The following is an 18,774-nucleotide window of genomic DNA, read 5'->3' on the forward strand; positions in this document are numbered from 1 at the left end:
GAGAACCCTAGATGGGAGAAACTCAGAGGAGTGGACACAGGTGGAATGTGACGCTCCACAGGTGGCTCCCCGAGGCTCAGAAGTGGCTGAAGGGGCAGAGGTGTGCGTGTGCGCTCAGTCACCTCAGTCGGGTCTGACTCCGCGACCCCATGAACTGTAGGCCGCCAGGCTCCTCTGTCCTTGGAATTTCCCAGGCAAGAACACTGGAGTGGGTTGCCATTCCCTCCTCCAGGGGACCTTCCTGACCCAGGGATCGAACCCATGTCTCTTAAGTCTCCTGCATTGGCAAGTGGGTTCTTTACCACTAGTGCCACCTGGGAAGCCCAGGGGCAGGGACTGCTGTTCTTAGATGGAGAAAAATAGAACTTCTGGTTGAAGAACCAAGAAGACAGAGGAATGCAGGTCATAAAAGCATTATGGGAGGCCAGGGTCTTTTCCCCAGGGAAATACCAACACCTTTCTTCAGTGGCAGTGAACTCAGGCATGGGGACTGACGTACCTGGAAGCCTCTGTTTAGTGCGAGTGCCTGTCGGGGTCTGAGGTGGTGTGACCCCCGAGCCTTGCACTTTGTAGACGTACGTGTGTTCCGTGGACTCCAGGGAGCCTGCAGGAAGGCGGGGGAGGTATGGGGTGAGCGCCCAGCGCAGGCAGAGGCCCATCAGCCTCGTTCCCACGAGCTTCCTGCCGAGGCTCCAGCTCCCCTGAGCCAGCTGCTGGCGGCTGGGCCATGAGCGTTGGCCCCGTGGGGTGTTCCAGCCTTGTCCCCCCAGCCATCCTGTGTGCGTGTGAAAGCAGCCACCCTGCTGGGTGGCCCGAGTGTGCCTGGAGAGCCAGGCCCTGGTGGGAAATGTCCTTTAGCAACAAGGAGCGGACGCCTCTCGGCTGAAGGCTGAGGCCTGGCGGGTTGAGTCAGATTGTCCCCTGCTGCCCTGTGACCGTGTAGCTGTCATTTCCTGAGGAAGGGCCCAGGTTTCGAGAGCCTACCCCACTGGCAGAGCAGGGGAGGAGGAGCCTGCAGTTCAGTGTCCTCTCCCCCACACCGCAGCAGCTGGGAATGCTCGCTGTTTGAACTAAAATGGCTCAGACTACAGCCTTTCACCTGCCCCGTGCAAAAGCAGCCCTCGACGGGGGCGAAACACTAATGAGAGCTGCAAAGAATATTAACACTGATCTGAATGGACCACTGCGTGGGCTCGGACCCCAGGAAGGGGAGTCTGCGGGGGCACGGGCATGTGCCTCTGTGCTGCTCCAGCCGCCGGGACAGGAGAGGAGGATGAGAGTCCCAGGCAGACAAACCTCGCCTCCTCTCAGGTCCCGGCCCAGCGCCTGGTGTGAAGCCTGGAACGCAGACATGGCTCCTCATCCCGGGACACCTGGCCAAACACCCAAGATGCGAGAGAGCGGGAGGAAGGTAGGCCTACCTGCCGTCAGGTTGAACGTCCTTCCTTTTTGTGACGCCTGTACTGGAGAAAACCAGTTCAGCACGGATCCGACCACAGGGATCTGCCGTAACACCCCCTGCAAACACAACCGTTGCTCAAGGCCATCGTCCGGAGGCCAGCTCCCAGCCCGAGTCCAGCCGGGGGCCCAGCCTGGAGCCTCACCTCTTCCAGAAGCCGCTCCTCATTTGCCTTCTGCAGCTGAACCTGAGCTTCTTGGATTCCTTTCCGAACCACTTCTGTCATGTTTTCCAGAAGCTGTGTTAAGACCAAGAAAGGCATTATCTGTTCAAGCTGCTTGCTGGGGTTCTAGAACTATAAACACAGCACTGGGGACATTTTTCAAAAGTGTGTTAGTAACCGGTACTAACATGTCAGTGTGAAAATATAGCAGAAAGAAGAGGTCAAGATGCTAAAGGAGGGCTAGTGCTAGGTGCCATGGTGACTGGCCTTATTTGCCAGGGAAAAGAAAGAACTTCCCCTATGATCTGAACGTCCTACCAACAGGAAACAGACACAACAGGGGCTTCCCTGGTGATCCAGTGGTTAATAATCTGCCTTCCAATGCAGGGGACACGAGTTCCATCCCTGGTCTGGGAACTGAGATCCCACATGACTTAGAACAACTAAACCTGCGTGCCACAACTGGAGAGCCGGCACTGCAGGAGGACCCAGTGCAGAAGGAAAAAATAAGACATGGTGCTCAACATTCGTGGAAACAGAGGCAAAGGTGATATAGGTGGGGTTAGAAAAAACTTTAAGAAGCCCACCCGTGAACGAATAAAGTTGGCTCCTAGGCTCCATTTCAAACCCCTTTTCTTCGCATCCCTCCTACCAAATGTGAGTCACATGACACAGGTGTCCGCCTCCTCTCAGGCCAGCCTCCTGCTGGTCCCTTTAACCTCCCTTTGAGGGATTCCTAACGACTCACACATCTGCTGTGGAGAGCGTCCCGTAGGCCTGACAGCTTGGTCCTCTGTGCCAACTGGCCGAGAGCAGCAGGTCTATCACTGGCGGGAAGTTCTGTTACCCGAAGCACCATCCCATCCAGCCCCAGGACCAGCTCTGACCAGCTCCCGCCTGGCCTTGCAGGGCAGAGGTGATATGAACGCATCTTCCTTGAATGCACATTTACCACCTCACTTGCGCATATGCGTCTTCCCCGGGCTGGCTCATGAGTTCACTGAGGGCAGGGACTGCCCTGGTACCTGCTCAACGCCTGGCTCACGGGCGGCCTTTAAACACTTGGGGAAAGAATGAATGGACAGACATTGCCGAGGGAAGCTTCTTCCTTCATGACTCCAGCTAGTTGCCCAGGGAAAACCCAAAAAAGGAATGAGGCACAGATTTACGGACCCTTGAGTTCTCCTCGATTTCTCGGGCTGTGACTGCGATGGTCTCCACTAGTTCGGAAACATCGATGTCATCACTCGCCATGCCAATGTAAATACAGCTCTTCATGCTTTTATACTCAGGGCCTGTGGGCAGAAACAACAGACCAACTTGGTTCCCAAGTCCGCTGTCACGAGTCAGACACGGGCCATTCCCTGCACACCTCACGGCCAGGCACCGGGCAGCCTCCCCGAGGGGGTGAGGACATGGATCAACTGCGGATTCGGGGCCCAGCAAGGCTGTGGAAGGGGCAGGAAGCTCTCTCATGCTATGAAGAGCTACACCAGTTAAGCAAGCCCAACTCCCTTTAAGCCAGTTAGAAAATGACTTCCAAAGTCCACAGCTGACTTATAGCAGTAATTACCCATTTTAAATGTAAGGTCAGATTCCAGTTCATTTAACTTTTTCAGGAGCCCAGCATGGATTTTTTCCCCTTCTGGATCCAATTTCAAACTGCTCTTGTCATCATTAGCGTGTTCATACCTATAAACAATATCACATAACAGCACTTCAGTAATCTAAAATAAGTGTCCCTCCAGACACAGGATGACAGGTGGGGTAGAAGCTGATGGAAGTTACTAAGAGTGTGGAAGGAGACACAGGGCAAAGGAGCCGCTCAGAGGGTCTCAGGATCAAACCTTAAGAATGTCCCAGGGGAGCCCAAGTCTCCAGGTGCATGAAATGTCCAAGGAGGGCTGTGGTCTGGAAGCCCCACCACTCGTAAGGGGAACAGGAGGCTTCGCTCATCCCAAGAGGGGACGAAGGGACTCAGACGCCCACTGAGTCAAAGGCTGGAGGGTTTGCCCCTACTGGGAAGCGGCTCTCCTGGGTGAGTAGAGCGCTCTGTTCATGCGTCAGTGGCGCACTAGTAACTTGCAAGTTGTCGCAGAAAGAACACACGGCAGCTCCTGCTTCAGGAGTACGTGCTGGGCCGTGTGCGGTGTGCTCTTTGAAACGCCCAGGTCTAGGTGAATCTAGGTGAACTTGCATCAGGCACTAGTGCTGTGACTACACATATTCACCTTAGGTTTTAAGCTGGTTCACACCCACGGTCTTACCGTACCTGACAACTCCTATTCCTGGCCAGTTGGGGTCATCAACGTATAAGAGGCCTGCCGTTGCCATCACCTCCTGCTTGAACTCCTCTCGCAGCTGCAGTGTACAGGTCAGGACCGGCAGCTTGCTCTGGACACAGGCCACCAGCTGATCCACATCCTCTCCCCGAGTCCCTAAAACTGGACACGTGGACAGAATGTCAGGGAAGCGCTTAAGGAATGGCTGGAGATGAGGCAGCTGTGCTCTCACTTCCGCCATCAGAACATCGGGAGTTCTCAGTACAGCCAATCAGCTGCAGTTGAGGAGTCAAAAAAAAAAAAGCCATTAAACCCAGATACGTGAGGATATGAGATACATGAGATACGTATGGATGTGAGAGTCGGACCATAAAGAAGGCTAAGTGCCAAAGAATTGATGCTTTTGAACTATGGTGTTGGAGAAGACTCTTAGAGTCCCTTGGACTGCAAGGAGATCCAACCAGTCCATCCTAAAGAAAATCAACCCTGAATATTCATTCGAAGACTGATGCTGAAGCTCCAATACTTTGGCCACCTGACGTGAAGAGCTGACTCACTGGAAAAGACCCTGATGCTGGGAAAGACTGAGGGCAAGAAGAGAAGGGGGCAACAGAGGATGAGACAGTTGGGTGGCATCACCGACTCAATGGACATGAGTTGGCGCAAACTCTGGGAGATAGTGAAGGACAGGGAAGCCTGGTGTGCTGCAGTCCATGGGGTCACAGAGAGTCGGACACGACTGAACTACAAACCCAGATATGGAAGAAGCAGGTGTTAAAAATTCACATAGCTGACCTCCTAGGTATAGACACATTTTATTCTTACACAGAAGATAGCATTAGCCCCTATGATTTAACACACAGTGAAATCCTACCATAGAAATCAGATTTTTCTTGAAGAAAGATTGCGTAGGTCAAGTGATAAACATTTCATCAGGTTGGAAACAAGAAGACAACCACACAGTTCTCGCTCTCCATTAACATGGAGGGAAGAGAGAGGTTTTAGGGGGTGGGGGGGGAGGGGCAGCAGGGCAGGGTGCTGATGGCGACAGTACCAAGTACTTCTGAAGGTCAGAGCCTGAGAGTCTCAGGGTTCAGGGATCCAAGAGGCTTGGCGACATCACTATGCCCCTGCTTCCACTGATTCAAAAGCTTATGTGATCTAAGCCTCAATATGTGCAGCCTGAGGTGTCCACAGTTACTTTTTCCAGTGCGTGAGGCTAAGCCCAGACCCCCTGATCAGCAGGACCAAAGGCTCCCAGAATGTCCCGAGGCCTCTGGCCACAGTCACGACGTGCGGGACAGGTGCCTGCACTTCCCTACTTTGAAGTCTGTGGGAAAATACCTTTCCGAAAATGCCGAAAACTCCTCATGGAAAACCATCAAGCATTTTCTGAACATATTTAGATCATCTCAGAAAAAAGCGCAATTAGACTTCTGATGCATCTCTATGCAGCTTATTTTTAAGTGCCTATTATAAAATATGCCAAGCACCACCCAAGCCACCGCATGTTCACCGTCTTACAGTTTGATCTTCATATCACCACTGTGAGGTGGTGGGGAACAGGTCTGGAGACAAGAAACTCACTCCAGGCCCCAGAGGTATGAAGTGGCCGAGGGGGACAAGAAGCCCCAGGACTTTCTGTCATAAACGTCCACGTGCTTTCAGCTCTGTTGCTCTCTAAGAGGCCTACGACAGTGACCTCGACCTTCACTGGCCTGTTTGGTGCCCAGGCTCCATTCCAAGTACACTCAGTCAACCAGAATCTCTGCAGGTGGGGCTGGGCGCTGGGGCTTTTCAGGGCTCTGCAGGGATTCCAAAGTCACTCTGGACTGAGAACCCCTGAACAGAAAACAAAGGGTCACAGGACATCAACACACAGGCATTGGAGTCACTTCACAGATCTCTCTTTGTGAGGAGGCACCCTGGAAAGGGCCTTGTCTACCTAAACGCACTTAAATGAAAAGGAAAAGCCTCCCCAGGGAGAGAAGACAGCCTCATAGGGCAAAGCGATCTGTCCACAGCCCGGACTCTGACCACCTGGCACTGGTGCCCTCCGAACAACACCAGGGTGCCCCACGGAGACTGCTTACCTGCCGCCGTCATCAGAGGGCTGAACCGCATGCACGTGCCCTCAACCTCCAGATCCATGACCGTGAGGCCGCTCACGGGCACCAGCTGCTTCAGCTGTTCTCCCAGCTGCAGGGAAAGGGGCAGAATGAACGCACTCTGCAAGGAGGGCACCCGTGTCTCCTCGTCCACTCAGCCCAGACCCAAGAGGCTTCTGGAGGCAAGTTTCCTTTCATCTGTGATTTTCTTTGAATACTTATGGCACCTTCATTTTAAAAATCATAAACTTTACATTTTTTCTTACTAAAAAAATGTTTGCTATAGAAAAATCTAGGCAATACAGATAAACCAAACCAAACCAAACCTGACCCACAATACACCACTGAGAAACACCTCCTAACTGCTGACATGTGGTGTAACCCCCACCTTCTGAGCGTGTCTATGTGTTTCTCCCACTGCTGTTGTGAAATAGGATGTACTACATGCTGCGTAGTGAGCTGCCTTTCCTCACGCAGTTCACAGTGACCATTTCCCTTCTGCCATGAACACGCAGCTACATGGTTTATACTGCCTGTTTTGAACTTCACTGCATGGGTGTACCTTATTCACTCAAACACCTAGGTTAAGCATGTCCAATTATTATTTTTTTTTTAGGCTACACTTTGCGGCATGCAGGATCTTAGCTCCCTATCCAGGGATTGAACCTAGGCCCTGTGCAGTGGAAGCTCTTGAGTCCTAACCACTGGGGGCATGTCCAAGGTTTTGCTAGGGTTGGTGCTGCTCTGGTGAACACCTTTACATTGTTTAGAATATTCTTTATATTGAAATCATGCCATGATTTCACTGACAAAAGACAGCCAAAGCAAAGGGCCCCTCCACCAAAGGCATGCAGGGGAGGGTCCATGTGCCTTCTGGAATCGGTGAGCTCCACAGTGCCTGTACCACAGGCCACATTTTGCTTGTTGTCATTCAGCCTTATAGGGCCGGACAGAAACGGTTCTGTGAAGAGCCTGTGGGAACAGTGCTGAGAGGGCCTGCCGGAACTCGTGCAGCCTCTGGGGCTGTGGCTTTTGCTTAAGAAGCCCAGGACAAAGCCCCATGCATCACGGGGGCTCCCCCGTGAGTTTCTGTCTTCCCAGAGGTGACCATGCATTATCCCAACCATCCAGACGCAGCAGGAAGGGCACGTGACAGCGTTCTTACCCAGCGGTTCAGGGCATCACAGGAGTGCCTCTCCCGGCCGACAGCTGAGGGGGCCGCGCTGGGCGCTGGGGTGGCATTAAGTCCTGGATCTGACACAGAACACAGAGGGGGTTTGCCTCCCAGAAACACAGCCAACTACAGCAACCCCCCCAACCCGTCTCAATAGCGCCCAATGTGAACCTGAGAGAAAAGCCTCAAATATTATGAAGATTAATACACTTACATCTATTCACACAAATGTAATTCTTAATTTCATTAAAAAATTTTTCTCTCAAGGAATTCTGAGCAGAAATCCAAGCATAAAATTATAAGTCACCAACTAGTCTACAAGCACCGAGCCCTGTGCAGGGGACTCGGCCCAGCAGCACGCCAGGCCTCACAATACAACCGGCCTCCTGCGATCAACTGCCGAGATGCCCGCTCATGCCAGGCGCTGCACTAGGCATGGGGTTAGGATATGAGGCAGACAGGGTTTTTGTCAGGTTGGCGCTTACGTTCTATGGGAAAAACAGCATAAAGAAATGAAATCACCAAATACTGCTGTCAGGGCCTTGAAAGAAGGTGAGGCTCTGAAACGATATGAGGGAGTCGGTCACCTCAGACAGGACAGGCAGAGAAGGCTCCACGAGGCGGTGGGCACTGCGGGGACCCGAAGGCCGAGCAGGAGCCGGGAGGATGAGGGGGTCGGCCGCGCAGAGGTCCTGCTCCAGGACCTCAGAGGAGACCAGTCTGACTGAAGCGCAGTGAGCAAGAAGAGGAAGGCAGGGGGAAGGGGAGGGTTTGGACTCGCAGGCTGCGTGAGGCCTGGTCCAGAGCCTTGACCTCATCCATCGAGCACAGGAAGACACGCAGGCTATGGGCAGGGGAGGGACAGGATGTGGAGAACAGTCTGGAATGGGGTCCATGGCTGTCGGTGAAACATGAGAGCACCCTGGGCTAAGCAGGGCGCCTTTGGGACATTATTCACAAAGAGAGATTCTTGAATCCGCTTACTGAGTCACAACGCGTAGGAAGTGGGGCCCCCAACTCTGTTTTCAAGGGACTCTGATTCATTCCAGCAGTAGTCCAGGGACTGATGTTTGGAAACCACTGGTTTAATCACAGCAAACTGTCAGTACAGTGCTAAGGCAAATAGGCCTGGAACCTTAATACATCTTTTTTGCAATGATGACAAGATTTTAGCAATCAAAATATTTTGGGCTACCTAGTTAACTTGAAGTGGTTTAACACTCAAAGCCCTTACACACAGAAAAAGGTCATTTAAAAATCACCTACCAGAACCTGGGAGTTCCTGGAAAAATCTGAATACCACCACTGGGGAACTAAGCTCATCTTCCACCTGAAACATGGAATCCAATTATTACCACATGACAGTAAATTCCAAACACCTACAAAATCAAACAGCGAGCTTGGAAACCAGGCTGCAGATGTTGCCCTTGGTAAACACATAAAGAGAATTCCCTGGTGGTCCAGTGGTTAGGAATCAGTGCTCCTGCTGCCAGGGCCTGGGTTCAGCCTCTGATCAGGGGACTAAGACACCACAAGCTGTGCAACAGGAAAAAAACCAAAACACCAAAACCAAGAAAACAAACAAACCACAAAACCCAACCACCACCACCACCAAAAACCACATCAAGTTCAAAGGCTAATTTCAGTTGCTAGGGAAACAAAAATCAAGGGTTTAGTAAAATTCTTAGAGGTAATTATAAGCCAGTCCTGAGAATGCATTATAATATCTGACACTGGTACATTGAGAAGCAGAAGGAAATTTTGATAGTTATGAATAAACATGGGTCCAACACGAAAGATCATAAAAGACAAGAAAAAAGTGGCACTAGAATTAGTGTTGAGAGTCCAAGCTTTCAAGAATCCAGAAGTGAGGCCACTGCAACCAGGACTGACTGGAGCCTTTTCTACTCATCGTGTGAAACTCGCTAAGCAGAAGGCAAGTCCTGCTGGTGTGTGGATAACCACAGTCTAGAACTGAGGCTATGTTTCTCTAAATCACCGAAGCAGTACTAACATTCAGGACAGGCATCAGACAACCATCTTCACTAACAGATTTCCTAACAGATGAAGATGGCCACTGCATTAAGACTGCCCAGCCTGAGTTTCATGTTCCCCACTGAACAAATGTACATACAGTCAGCCATCAGCTTCCCCTCAGGGTCAGGACAGAGGGAGCGGCAATGCCCTCCACAGATGGTGGTGTTGGAGAAGGGGGTGGGGGGTAGAGGCAGAGGGGTTCTCCAAAAATTCAACAACTCCAGCACTACAATTCTAGTCTTAAAACCTATTTCCCAAGGCACTGGTAGGGCCACACTAGGGCATGCAAACTGGGGAGACAGGCCCAGGATCTTTCCGTCTAAGCTGTTCAAAGGAACAAATGTGTGTGAGTCCGATTAAGCAACAGGTAGATTTGAATCTGCCAATTATTTATGGAGTCAATTCTTGTGCTTTTGTATCTACTATCTCTTTTAACTTTCACATAAACAAATAAATCTATTAGTTATCTTTATAGTCAGAGTGGTTTAACATTTATATAGAATGGAGTAAGCATAAAAAGTAAATGGTAACAAAGTAACAAAACTCTACATTCCTATTCTCAGTTACAACAAGGTAGAACTTGAGTGCCAACACTTCTATAGTCTTCTGTTTCTTACTTCTTTGAGCCCAGTGTTGCAAATGTCAGTGTGCATAAGAAATACCGCACAGGGCTATATATGTAGAATTCTGGTTCTGGCCACATGGTAGACCAAGCTAACACTGAAGTCATCAATTCTAAATACCTGAAATGCTTGATTAAAGGTAATCAATAACCAAAAGAAGTTCAAATCATTGTTAGGCTCACAAAAAAGGTGAAAAACTTCATCCACTGATCAGTAAGAAAACTTAACTCTGCCTAAGGCTCTTCAGAGAGAGAAAAAAAATTCTTTCATGAGAAATGAAAACATCAGGTGTGCTCTGCACCTGTGTATGACATTCTCTGTGGGACTCCTAAAGCTGGGAAACCAACATAAATAAATGCACCCAGGCCAATCACACAAAAGAAAAAAAATCTCGCTTATAACAGAAAAATTATGTAACACAGGAAGCAAGAGTCAGCAGACACAATCGAGAGGACGATTTGTGGCCCCAAAAACTGAGACTGAAACAACCATTGGGAACACATGACGATCACTGTGTTTAAACAGAGAGACAAAGGACCAGAAATCCTTGTGTTAAAAAGATTATTAAAAAACAGAATAACTTGAAAAAGGACTGAAGAGAATATCGCAGAATGAAAGTGGTCACTGGAGGTAAAAAGCGCAGTGAATGGGTTAAACAGCAGATAAGGTGCTGCTCAAGAATAAATGACTGAACTCAAAGAAGGATCTGAAGGGAGGCGCTAGAAGGCAGCAGAAAGAGAAAGAGATGGAGGCGTCCAAGAAATTGATGGAGGGCGGAAAGACAAGTTCAGTATGCAGCTTGCTGTGTTCTTGAAGGGATGATATATCTGAAAAAATTAACTTTACAGAATTAAAAAAAAAAAGAAGAATCCTCATGTTAAATCAGCACAAGTCCCAAACAGGATTGAAAAAAAAAAATCCTCACTTAGATGTATCATGGTCAAAGTGGCAGAACACTAAGGACCAAGAAAATCTTAAAAGGCAGCAGACATAAACATGAAACCGTGTTCACTGTCCCACGGAGGCATTCTGGAATTCTCAGGTGTAACGGTGGCACTGTTAGAGCTTCCCCTCACAGGCCGACTTTAGAATCCACTCCAAGTGCTTGATAAGAGCCCAGTAAAACAACAGCCTCATCAGAGCACAGTTGCCGAGGAGACTGAACTAGCACCCTGAGAAAGCAGGTCTCGAGTGCTACCCCTGGCCCTGGCACTGAAGGTGCTGACCTGGGGAAGTGGGTCTGTGTCTCTGCAATGGGCGAGGCTCCGAAGGGCCCTCCAGATGGGAAGGAAGAAGGTCACAGGCGCTGGGAGAAGGGAGCAGCTATGTAGCAGAGAAGCTTTTCTGAGATACGCTGGGGTCAAGTCCTGGCTTTGCCACATACTAGTTCTGGGACTCCGGACACACAGCTCATCTGAGCCACAGAAACAGAGATGCTTCCGCTCAACCCCAGAGGCTTACTGTGAGGATTCACGAGTCAGCACCAATGACAGCACCAGATAAAGGCTGTAGCAAGGAGCAAAAGACAATAAACGACTGCTTCCACTTTATGGGGCCTGACGGTCTTCATTCTGCCTTCCCACACGTTAGCTGATACGCCCCTCCTAACGAGCCACTGAGGCAGACGAATCCATTCTCCTGTAACTACCCTGAGATAGAGGGTCCACGGGCGGAGGACTCAGGCTTTAAGAGTACATCCCAGCTCTACAATGCCTCGCCACTTCCTTATCCTGTCTGTGCCTTAGCTTCCTCCCCAGTAAAAAAAGAAAAAAGGAATAACCACTGTATCCAACTCACAGAGTCTGTGTATTTATTCACACTTGAACACCTACTGTATGCCAGGTACCACACTGGGCGTAGGATATAACATCATGAACAGACAAAAGTCTGTGCCTTTACAAGGCTTCTCCAGACAAAACAGACAAGGAACAAATACAGACCACAATTTCAGGCAGTGATAATGATGAAAGAAAAAACTCAGAGCAGAGAGAGTGATGGATGGTGGTGGGTGTTACTCCGGTGGGGCTGGGGCTCAGGGAAGGCCTCTCTGAAGACATGGTATGTGGAAACTAAGATCTGAAGGATAAGAAATGGGTAATGAGAAGAATTAAGGGGAACAGTGCTTCCAGGTATGGGGAACAGCATGTACAAAGGAGACTTGTAACAGTTAAATGAAACAGGCATGGAAGGGGGACTTAGTATCACGCGTGCGACACAGCAAGCACGTCACAAACAGCAGCTGCTGTGGTGACAGTGACGACGATGATGGTGGGTTACTGACAGGAAGATGATGACGACGGCGTTGATGGATTACTGACAGGCCACAGTGCCTCACGGTGTTTGCCAGTGACTGTCCGCTCTATTGAGTAAAGCAGCCACTGGAAGGAGGGAGGGAGCAGAGTTACGCCTGGGCTCTATGTGGCCTTACAAAGAAGTCCAAACCAGTTGGCGATTAAGGAGCAACATCAGCTCCTCCTGGTTTGCAGGAGAATGAGGAAGGAGAGGCGTGAGGAGGAGCCCGAGAGGGCTCAGCAAGGGAGCGACAGGAAATACACAGGCCCAGCACTGCCTGTACCTCACCAGCGTGCTCATTCCAGTCCATAATTTAGTCTCTGTTTGCAACAAAGAGTGTCCAACCAACATACCTTCACTGACAGCTGAGCTCACAGGCTTGGGAGGTTAACAGAATGAGTCAGTGTCACAGGGCCCCCATGGCAGAGCTGAAATTGGAACCCAAGTCTCCTGACTTACATGGATCCTCTGTTTCTCCGGTGGGGCCACTGTCCCCTTCCAAGCTGGGAGTGGAGTCACCTCAGGTCAAGTGAGTAGCTCCCAGCTCCTACTCAGAAGGCAGTGAGGGAGCAGCCCCTGATCAGGCACTTAAGCCGAACCATGTACTAAAGTGGACACAAATTACACTCGCTTGAACCCCAAATAAACTCAAATGTTAGTTTTAAAGTTAACTATATCCTGTAGAATTGTCAAAGAAATGCTCCTTCATGCAAATGCTCTCTGGGATCAGACGGCTTCACAAAGGGTGGCCGAAAGTACTCTGAGAGACAAAACAATTTTCCACTTGAGGAAGGTGGGTGTTCTAAAAATCCCTGGACAGGTGAAATCAATGGTGCTTATTACATCTTTGTGCAATTTTAAATTTTAATAGAATAAAAACTGTGAATGGATTATTTGAAAAGTACTGTAGGTGTTCAAACAGTGTATGGGGCAAATTTCTAGGCTTTCTGCTAACTGCAGAATTAGGTCATCAGGACATGTATGACTTTCCCAAAGAATGGTGGTTAACTGGAACTGCCACAATTCCATGGACATGCACCAAATTTGGAGAAAATCATGCTAAGTTACTGAAGGTAAAAGTTACTGACTTTAAGAAACAGATCAAATTATATACTATACCAAGATTTTGATGTGGTTCACTTTCTTCAAACTTTCTTGCAATCGCTGACTCTGCAAATGACAAAAAAAGTTTCATGTAATTTCATATTAAGTAGTTTTCATAAGGGTCTTTGCAAGTCTGCAAACAAGGATCTTGGGCAGATAAAGTCATCTGCAACTTGATGATTTCTAAATTTGGCTGCCAATTTTTGCATTTCAACATCTGCATATATTCCCCAATATGCCAGTTACAATTACATTTAGTGATTCCAAAAAAGCTTTTTCTAATGAGACATACGTGAATTTGTTATGTTAGCAACATAGAGGTCATTCATTCATTCAAAAAATACTGAGTGCAAGGCAACAAAAGCAAAATTAAACAAGCAGACTACATCAGACTAAAAAGCTTCTGCACAGCAAAGGAAGTCATCAACAAATGAAAAGGCAACCTATGGAACAGGAGAAAATATTTGCAAATCATTTATTTAATAAGGCATTAAAATCCAAAGTATATGAAGAACTCATACAACTCAATAGAAAAAACCCAAACAATCCAATTAAAAAATGGGCAGAAGGTCTGAATAGACATTTTTCCAGACAATAGGCACATGTAAAGATGCTCAACATCACTGATCATCAGGGAAACACAAATCAAAACCACAAGATGTCACCACACACCTGGGAGAATGGCTGTCATCAAAAAGACAAGAAACGACAAGTGTTCACAAGAACGTGGAGAAAAGGAACCCTTGTGCACTCTTTGTTGGAATGTAAATTGGTGCAGCCACTGTGGAAAACATATGGAGCTTCCGCAAAAAATTAAAAATAGAACCACCATATGATCCAGCAATTCCACGTGGGTTATCTGCACTGAAGAACAGGGAAATACTAATTTGACAAGGTATGTTCACTTCAGCATTATTTACAATAGCCAAGATACAAAAACAACCTAAGTGTCCATCAAAGGATGAATGAGTTAAGATGTTAGGTCATATAATAATACACACACACACACAATGGAAAATAACCAACCATAAAAAAAGAATAAAATCTTGTCATTTGCAACAACATGGGTGGACCTTTGGGCTTCCCAGATGGTGCCAGTGATAAAGGACCCACCAGCTAATGCAGGAGACATAAAGACAAGGGTTCGATCCCTGAGTCGGAAAGATCGCCTGGAGGAGGGCATGACAACCCACTGCTGCATTCTTGCCTGGAGAATCCCATGGAGCCTTGAAGGGCTCACAAAGAGTCAGGCACAAATGAGCGTCTTAGCATGAACACATGGGTGGGCCTTAAGGGCATTACTCCAGGTGAAATTAATTCAAACAAAGACAAATACCATGTGATCTCACATGTGAAGTCTAAAACAAAACAAAGCTGATAGTTACAGAGAAGACTGGTCTCTGCTAGAGGTGGTGGCTCGGGGAGGTCGGTGAAGGGACTCAAAAGGTAAAAAGTACAAACTTGCAATTATTAAAAAATAAGTCACGGGGAATACAGTCAATATTACTGTAGTAACTTTTTTTTTTTTGGCCATGCTGAGTGGCATGCGGGATCTTAGTTCCCTGACCAGGGATCAAAACTGAGGCCCCTGCAGTGGAAGTGCAGAATCTTAACCACCAGGCCGCCAGGGAAGTCCTGGAAACTAATTCTTAATATGCTATCACTGGACCTTATATTTTGGGGGAGCTGCAGAGACCAAATGAGAGCCTGCATCCATGGGGCGCACAGTGCTTGGCACTGAGTTTAATGCTCTGGAACTGCTTCTCATGAAGATGAAGAGGAGAAAAAGGAAGAAAGAGAGGAGGAGGACACTGATTTTTGCTCTCTGGGAACGTGAGGCTTGGTGTGGACTACAAGGCAGGACGGGACATGGGAGACCACACCTGCTAAACCTCTGTGGGCTTTTCACATGTGCGTTTAGCAGCGTGAGTAGCAGCAGAGGCCAGTCCTCAGGAGGGTTTGCGATCCACCGTGGTGTCTGCCGGCAGGTAGATGCCAGAGTGCAGGGACCTCAAGTGTCTGGTGGCTAATGTCATCATTATTCTCTTGTACTCTGTAAACCAAAGGGAGCTGAACACCTCTCCCTGGGGTGCCCCAAGTGTCCCCAAACTAAGTTACCATGGCAATGAAGGCTTCTCCTTCCAAAGAACCAAACCTCAAGATGAGAGCCAAGAGCCCCAGGAGAAAATGTTTTTAAAATGTGCTTCTGTAAACATCATGAGCATGAATCTTAATATTACTTCATGTAAAAATGAAACTACTCAATTTAGAATGTTCATATTTCATTAGAAATTCATGTTAAAATATCATATTATAACAGGACCCCTATTACAGTAATATGGAAATACTAATTTTTCTTAAATATAAAAATGACACAAGGATGTACGAATTCCAAGAATATATTTAAAACAAAGATTAATTTTTTTCTTGTTTTTGGCTGCACCCATGCAGCATGCAGGATCTTAGCTCCTCAACCAGGGAAAACAAAGATTTATTTTTAAAACTATCTGCATACCTTACCATATGATTAGGCCCTACTGTAAGAGCTTTACATGTATGAACTCACTAAGTCCTCATGACAATCTTTCATTACATCATCACCTCTATTTTACAGGTGGGAAATCAGAGGGACAGAAAGGTGACATCATGCTGTAGACTTAGGGAGAACTCTCAAAAACTGCGTACATAAGGCATTTTTTTGTTTTCTGAACTACAACATAATTATGTAGTTTTCACAATTAGAACACCTCAAACAGAGAATTAGAATTGTCCCTAAAGCCTTGCAATTTGGGAGCCCAAGCCAGCGGGTGTTAAAAATATCCATGCCAGCCTTACTCCCCCCAGCCAACATATTCTTTTACCCTCAAGAGTCGGTCGGTCAAGTGGAATGCTTATCCCGGCCTCCGCATCCTCCACTCCTTGGTTGTCACCGGGACTTCTTTTCTCCCCCATGCTGACACCGGCATTCATTTTAATCGGATTTCATTTGGACACAAATGCTGGGACAGCCCCAGCAGTCTCTCCCAGAACTTTGAACAAGAAACCTATATATGCAGGGCAATGAGTCTGCTTGCTTATGAGAAGGGAAATCCAGACAATGAGGAACTGAAGGCAGGGTAAATCAGTGAAGGACTTTTCTGTCTGTTTCTGCCATGGAGTATCTGTGACTTGTGCGAACTTCAGGTTTCCACTCACCAGCTGACAGGCATGCTTGATCCTCTCCACAATCCCATCGAGTCCCAAGTACTGTAAAGACAACCACAGTGGCAGGGCACGGAGCTTGTCTGCTGGCTTATTTGATGTAAGACCGGAAACTAAAGTCTAAAAAAGTCAATATAGGTTATTGCTTAAAGTCAATGAAATCACATAGCAGAACTAACCACTTTCCATTTATTATGCATTTAGTTTGTGTCAGATGCTATGCAGGCACTTAGCTTGCATTATTTATTTGATCATCAAGCAACTCCATGAGCAAAGTATTCTAGGCGACTTGGCTCAGAGACTTTGCTTTTTCCAAGGGTTTGTGGCTAAGATGTGGCAAAGCTGGGATGAGAATCCAGACAGGTTCATCCCAGAGCTGGAGCTCTTAGCCACTCAAGAGGTAGCCCCTTCCAAGGCTGTTCTGAGCATCCTCAAATACTTGGCCAGAAACACATGAGCAAGGCTTAACTGTTTAAGAACCATTGAAAACTTATTTCGCAGTTGCCTATCACTAACTGGTTCACGAACAAGAACCATCACTATGGTTTTAAGAACTACATCATGTTACAACTTTTTAGACAATGTGGAGGATCAAGAGCCTTAAAATAATCTTAATTATTAATTCCACTGTGGGAATTCAGTCTAAGGAGTAATTTGAAACACGAGTGATGCTCATTATTTCAGTAACAAAAATTTGAAAACAGCCTACAAGTTCACAAATGGAGGATGACTGTGGTACTTAAATGATGGAGTATTATACAGTGATAAAAGTTTTTCATACACATGGGGAAGTATGGGGAGAATAAACAGAAAAAATATATATGGCACAGTTTCCCTTACGTAAAAAAAATTTTTTTTTAAATGAAAAATCACAGATGTAGCATTAAGGAAAAGATATACTTTTTCCTTTTTCTGCTTTTGCCCCCAGACGCAATGATTACTAGCTACTCCCTACCCCCTCCCGGTGAGAGGAAGTTTACCAAGGCAGGATCGTCATGCTTATAGAGGGTCACGGCCGGAACAGCTGGCAAACCTAGCCACGGGCCCGGGGTCAGCACCATGCTGTCACATTTGGTTGCAGCCTGCCATGGAGAGAACAACTTCCTGTTAGACATCAGGATCCAGTCAACCCAACGCCCTTTTCCATTCATAAAAACCATCAGGGATGAAGTGATTTTAAAGTCCTTACAAACACAGTATTTAGTAAATCAACAACATACCAGCACTGAAGAGGAGACATAACCTAGAGCCAAGGTTGCCAGATTCACACTGGAAGAAAAAACACAGACCTGATTATTTACTGCTGCTTATTCGCTAAGTATGTACTTCCCCCCCCGCCCCCCCACCCCAAAAAGAAAAACAAAACAGGACTGTGCTGTTCCATGCTGACATTTACATGTCTTTCAGCTGTGCTGGTAGCATTTGCAACAGCAACATAAAGTGTGGCACATATATTATACAAATTTCAGGAAAACCTGGAAAATTCATTTTAATTAAAATGTTTCAGGGGATGTCTTCTACTTATCTGTGTAATAAGTGTCTTACTTTCTAACTTGGTAGGTATTATATCCAAGTCATCACGCTTCCCAGAGGGACAATATTAAGAAGCAACGCACCATGTATGTATGACGTGCTGGAAATGGACCCCCAGGGCTGCCCCACATCCTCCCCTGCCCCTTCTCTTTGCAGCACTCCAGCGGCCTTCTGGGAATCCACCCCCACCTCCTCTGAGAGACCTCAGCCTCGCAATCACCTAAACTATCAGAGAATTACATTTCCCTGGCCACAGCGACTGGCTCAGCATGAGACTCCTGGCAGATTTCTGACCCTCCAGACACAAGGCTGGAAAGGCGGGTGGAGTTGTTGCAGCTACTCTGCACCTGAACAGGAAAGGCTATCGACCTCCAGACGGAGCCACCGCGGGGGAAGTTCAGCCAAGGGACCTGGCTGACGTGGTGCCTCCCGCCAATCCTAACACCGGTCTGAGTTAAGGGAGCCAGTAAGATCTCTTTATTATCTGCAACCCAAAGAGTCCTTGGGCTTCCCTGGTGGCTCAGCTGGTAAAGAATCTGCCTGCAAGGCGGGAGACCTGGGTTCAATCCCTGGGTTGGGAAGATCCCCTGGAGAAGGCAACAGCTACCCACTTGAGTATTCTGGCCTGGAGAATTCCATGGACTGTACAGACCATGGGATCACAAAGAGTCGAACATGATTGAGTGACTTTCACCTTCACTTTCACTTCACCAAAGAGTCCTTAGAGACAAGCGTGATGACATAGTGAGCTCTTCCCAGGCACTCTGCAGGCCCACCATGGAACCAAACTCCCCTCCA

The 18,774-nt window shown here is 47.7% G+C and overlaps 1 protein-coding gene across 1 annotated transcript in view; it reads right to left on the reverse strand.

Moving 5' to 3' along the window:
• The window catches only part of PDXDC1 (pyridoxal dependent decarboxylase domain containing 1), a 53,615-nt gene that overhangs the window by 2,005 nt on the left and 32,836 nt on the right, over positions 1 to 18,774 (reverse strand). Inside the window, exons 10-22 of the mRNA XM_061152883.1 lie at positions 17,664 to 17,712; positions 17,424 to 17,525; positions 16,438 to 16,563; positions 13,258 to 13,308; positions 8,453 to 8,516; positions 7,178 to 7,266; positions 5,998 to 6,103; positions 3,895 to 4,066; positions 3,196 to 3,314; positions 2,796 to 2,917; positions 1,605 to 1,697; positions 1,422 to 1,518; positions 500 to 604 (exon numbers count right to left, since the gene is read on the reverse strand). Of these exons, the coding sequence (XP_061008866.1) occupies positions 500 to 604; positions 1,422 to 1,518; positions 1,605 to 1,697; positions 2,796 to 2,917; positions 3,196 to 3,314; positions 3,895 to 4,066; positions 5,998 to 6,103; positions 7,178 to 7,266; positions 8,453 to 8,516; positions 13,258 to 13,308; positions 16,438 to 16,563; positions 17,424 to 17,525; positions 17,664 to 17,712 (1,295 nt within the window). The remainder of the gene's footprint in view (positions 1 to 499; positions 605 to 1,421; positions 1,519 to 1,604; positions 1,698 to 2,795; positions 2,918 to 3,195; positions 3,315 to 3,894; positions 4,067 to 5,997; positions 6,104 to 7,177; positions 7,267 to 8,452; positions 8,517 to 13,257; positions 13,309 to 16,437; positions 16,564 to 17,423; positions 17,526 to 17,663; positions 17,713 to 18,774) is intronic.

The sequence above is a fragment of the Dama dama genome, chromosome 10 (genome assembly GCF_033118175.1).
Source record: "Dama dama isolate Ldn47 chromosome 10, ASM3311817v1, whole genome shotgun sequence".
NCBI classification, from domain to species: Eukaryota; Metazoa; Chordata; class Mammalia; order Artiodactyla; family Cervidae; genus Dama; species Dama dama.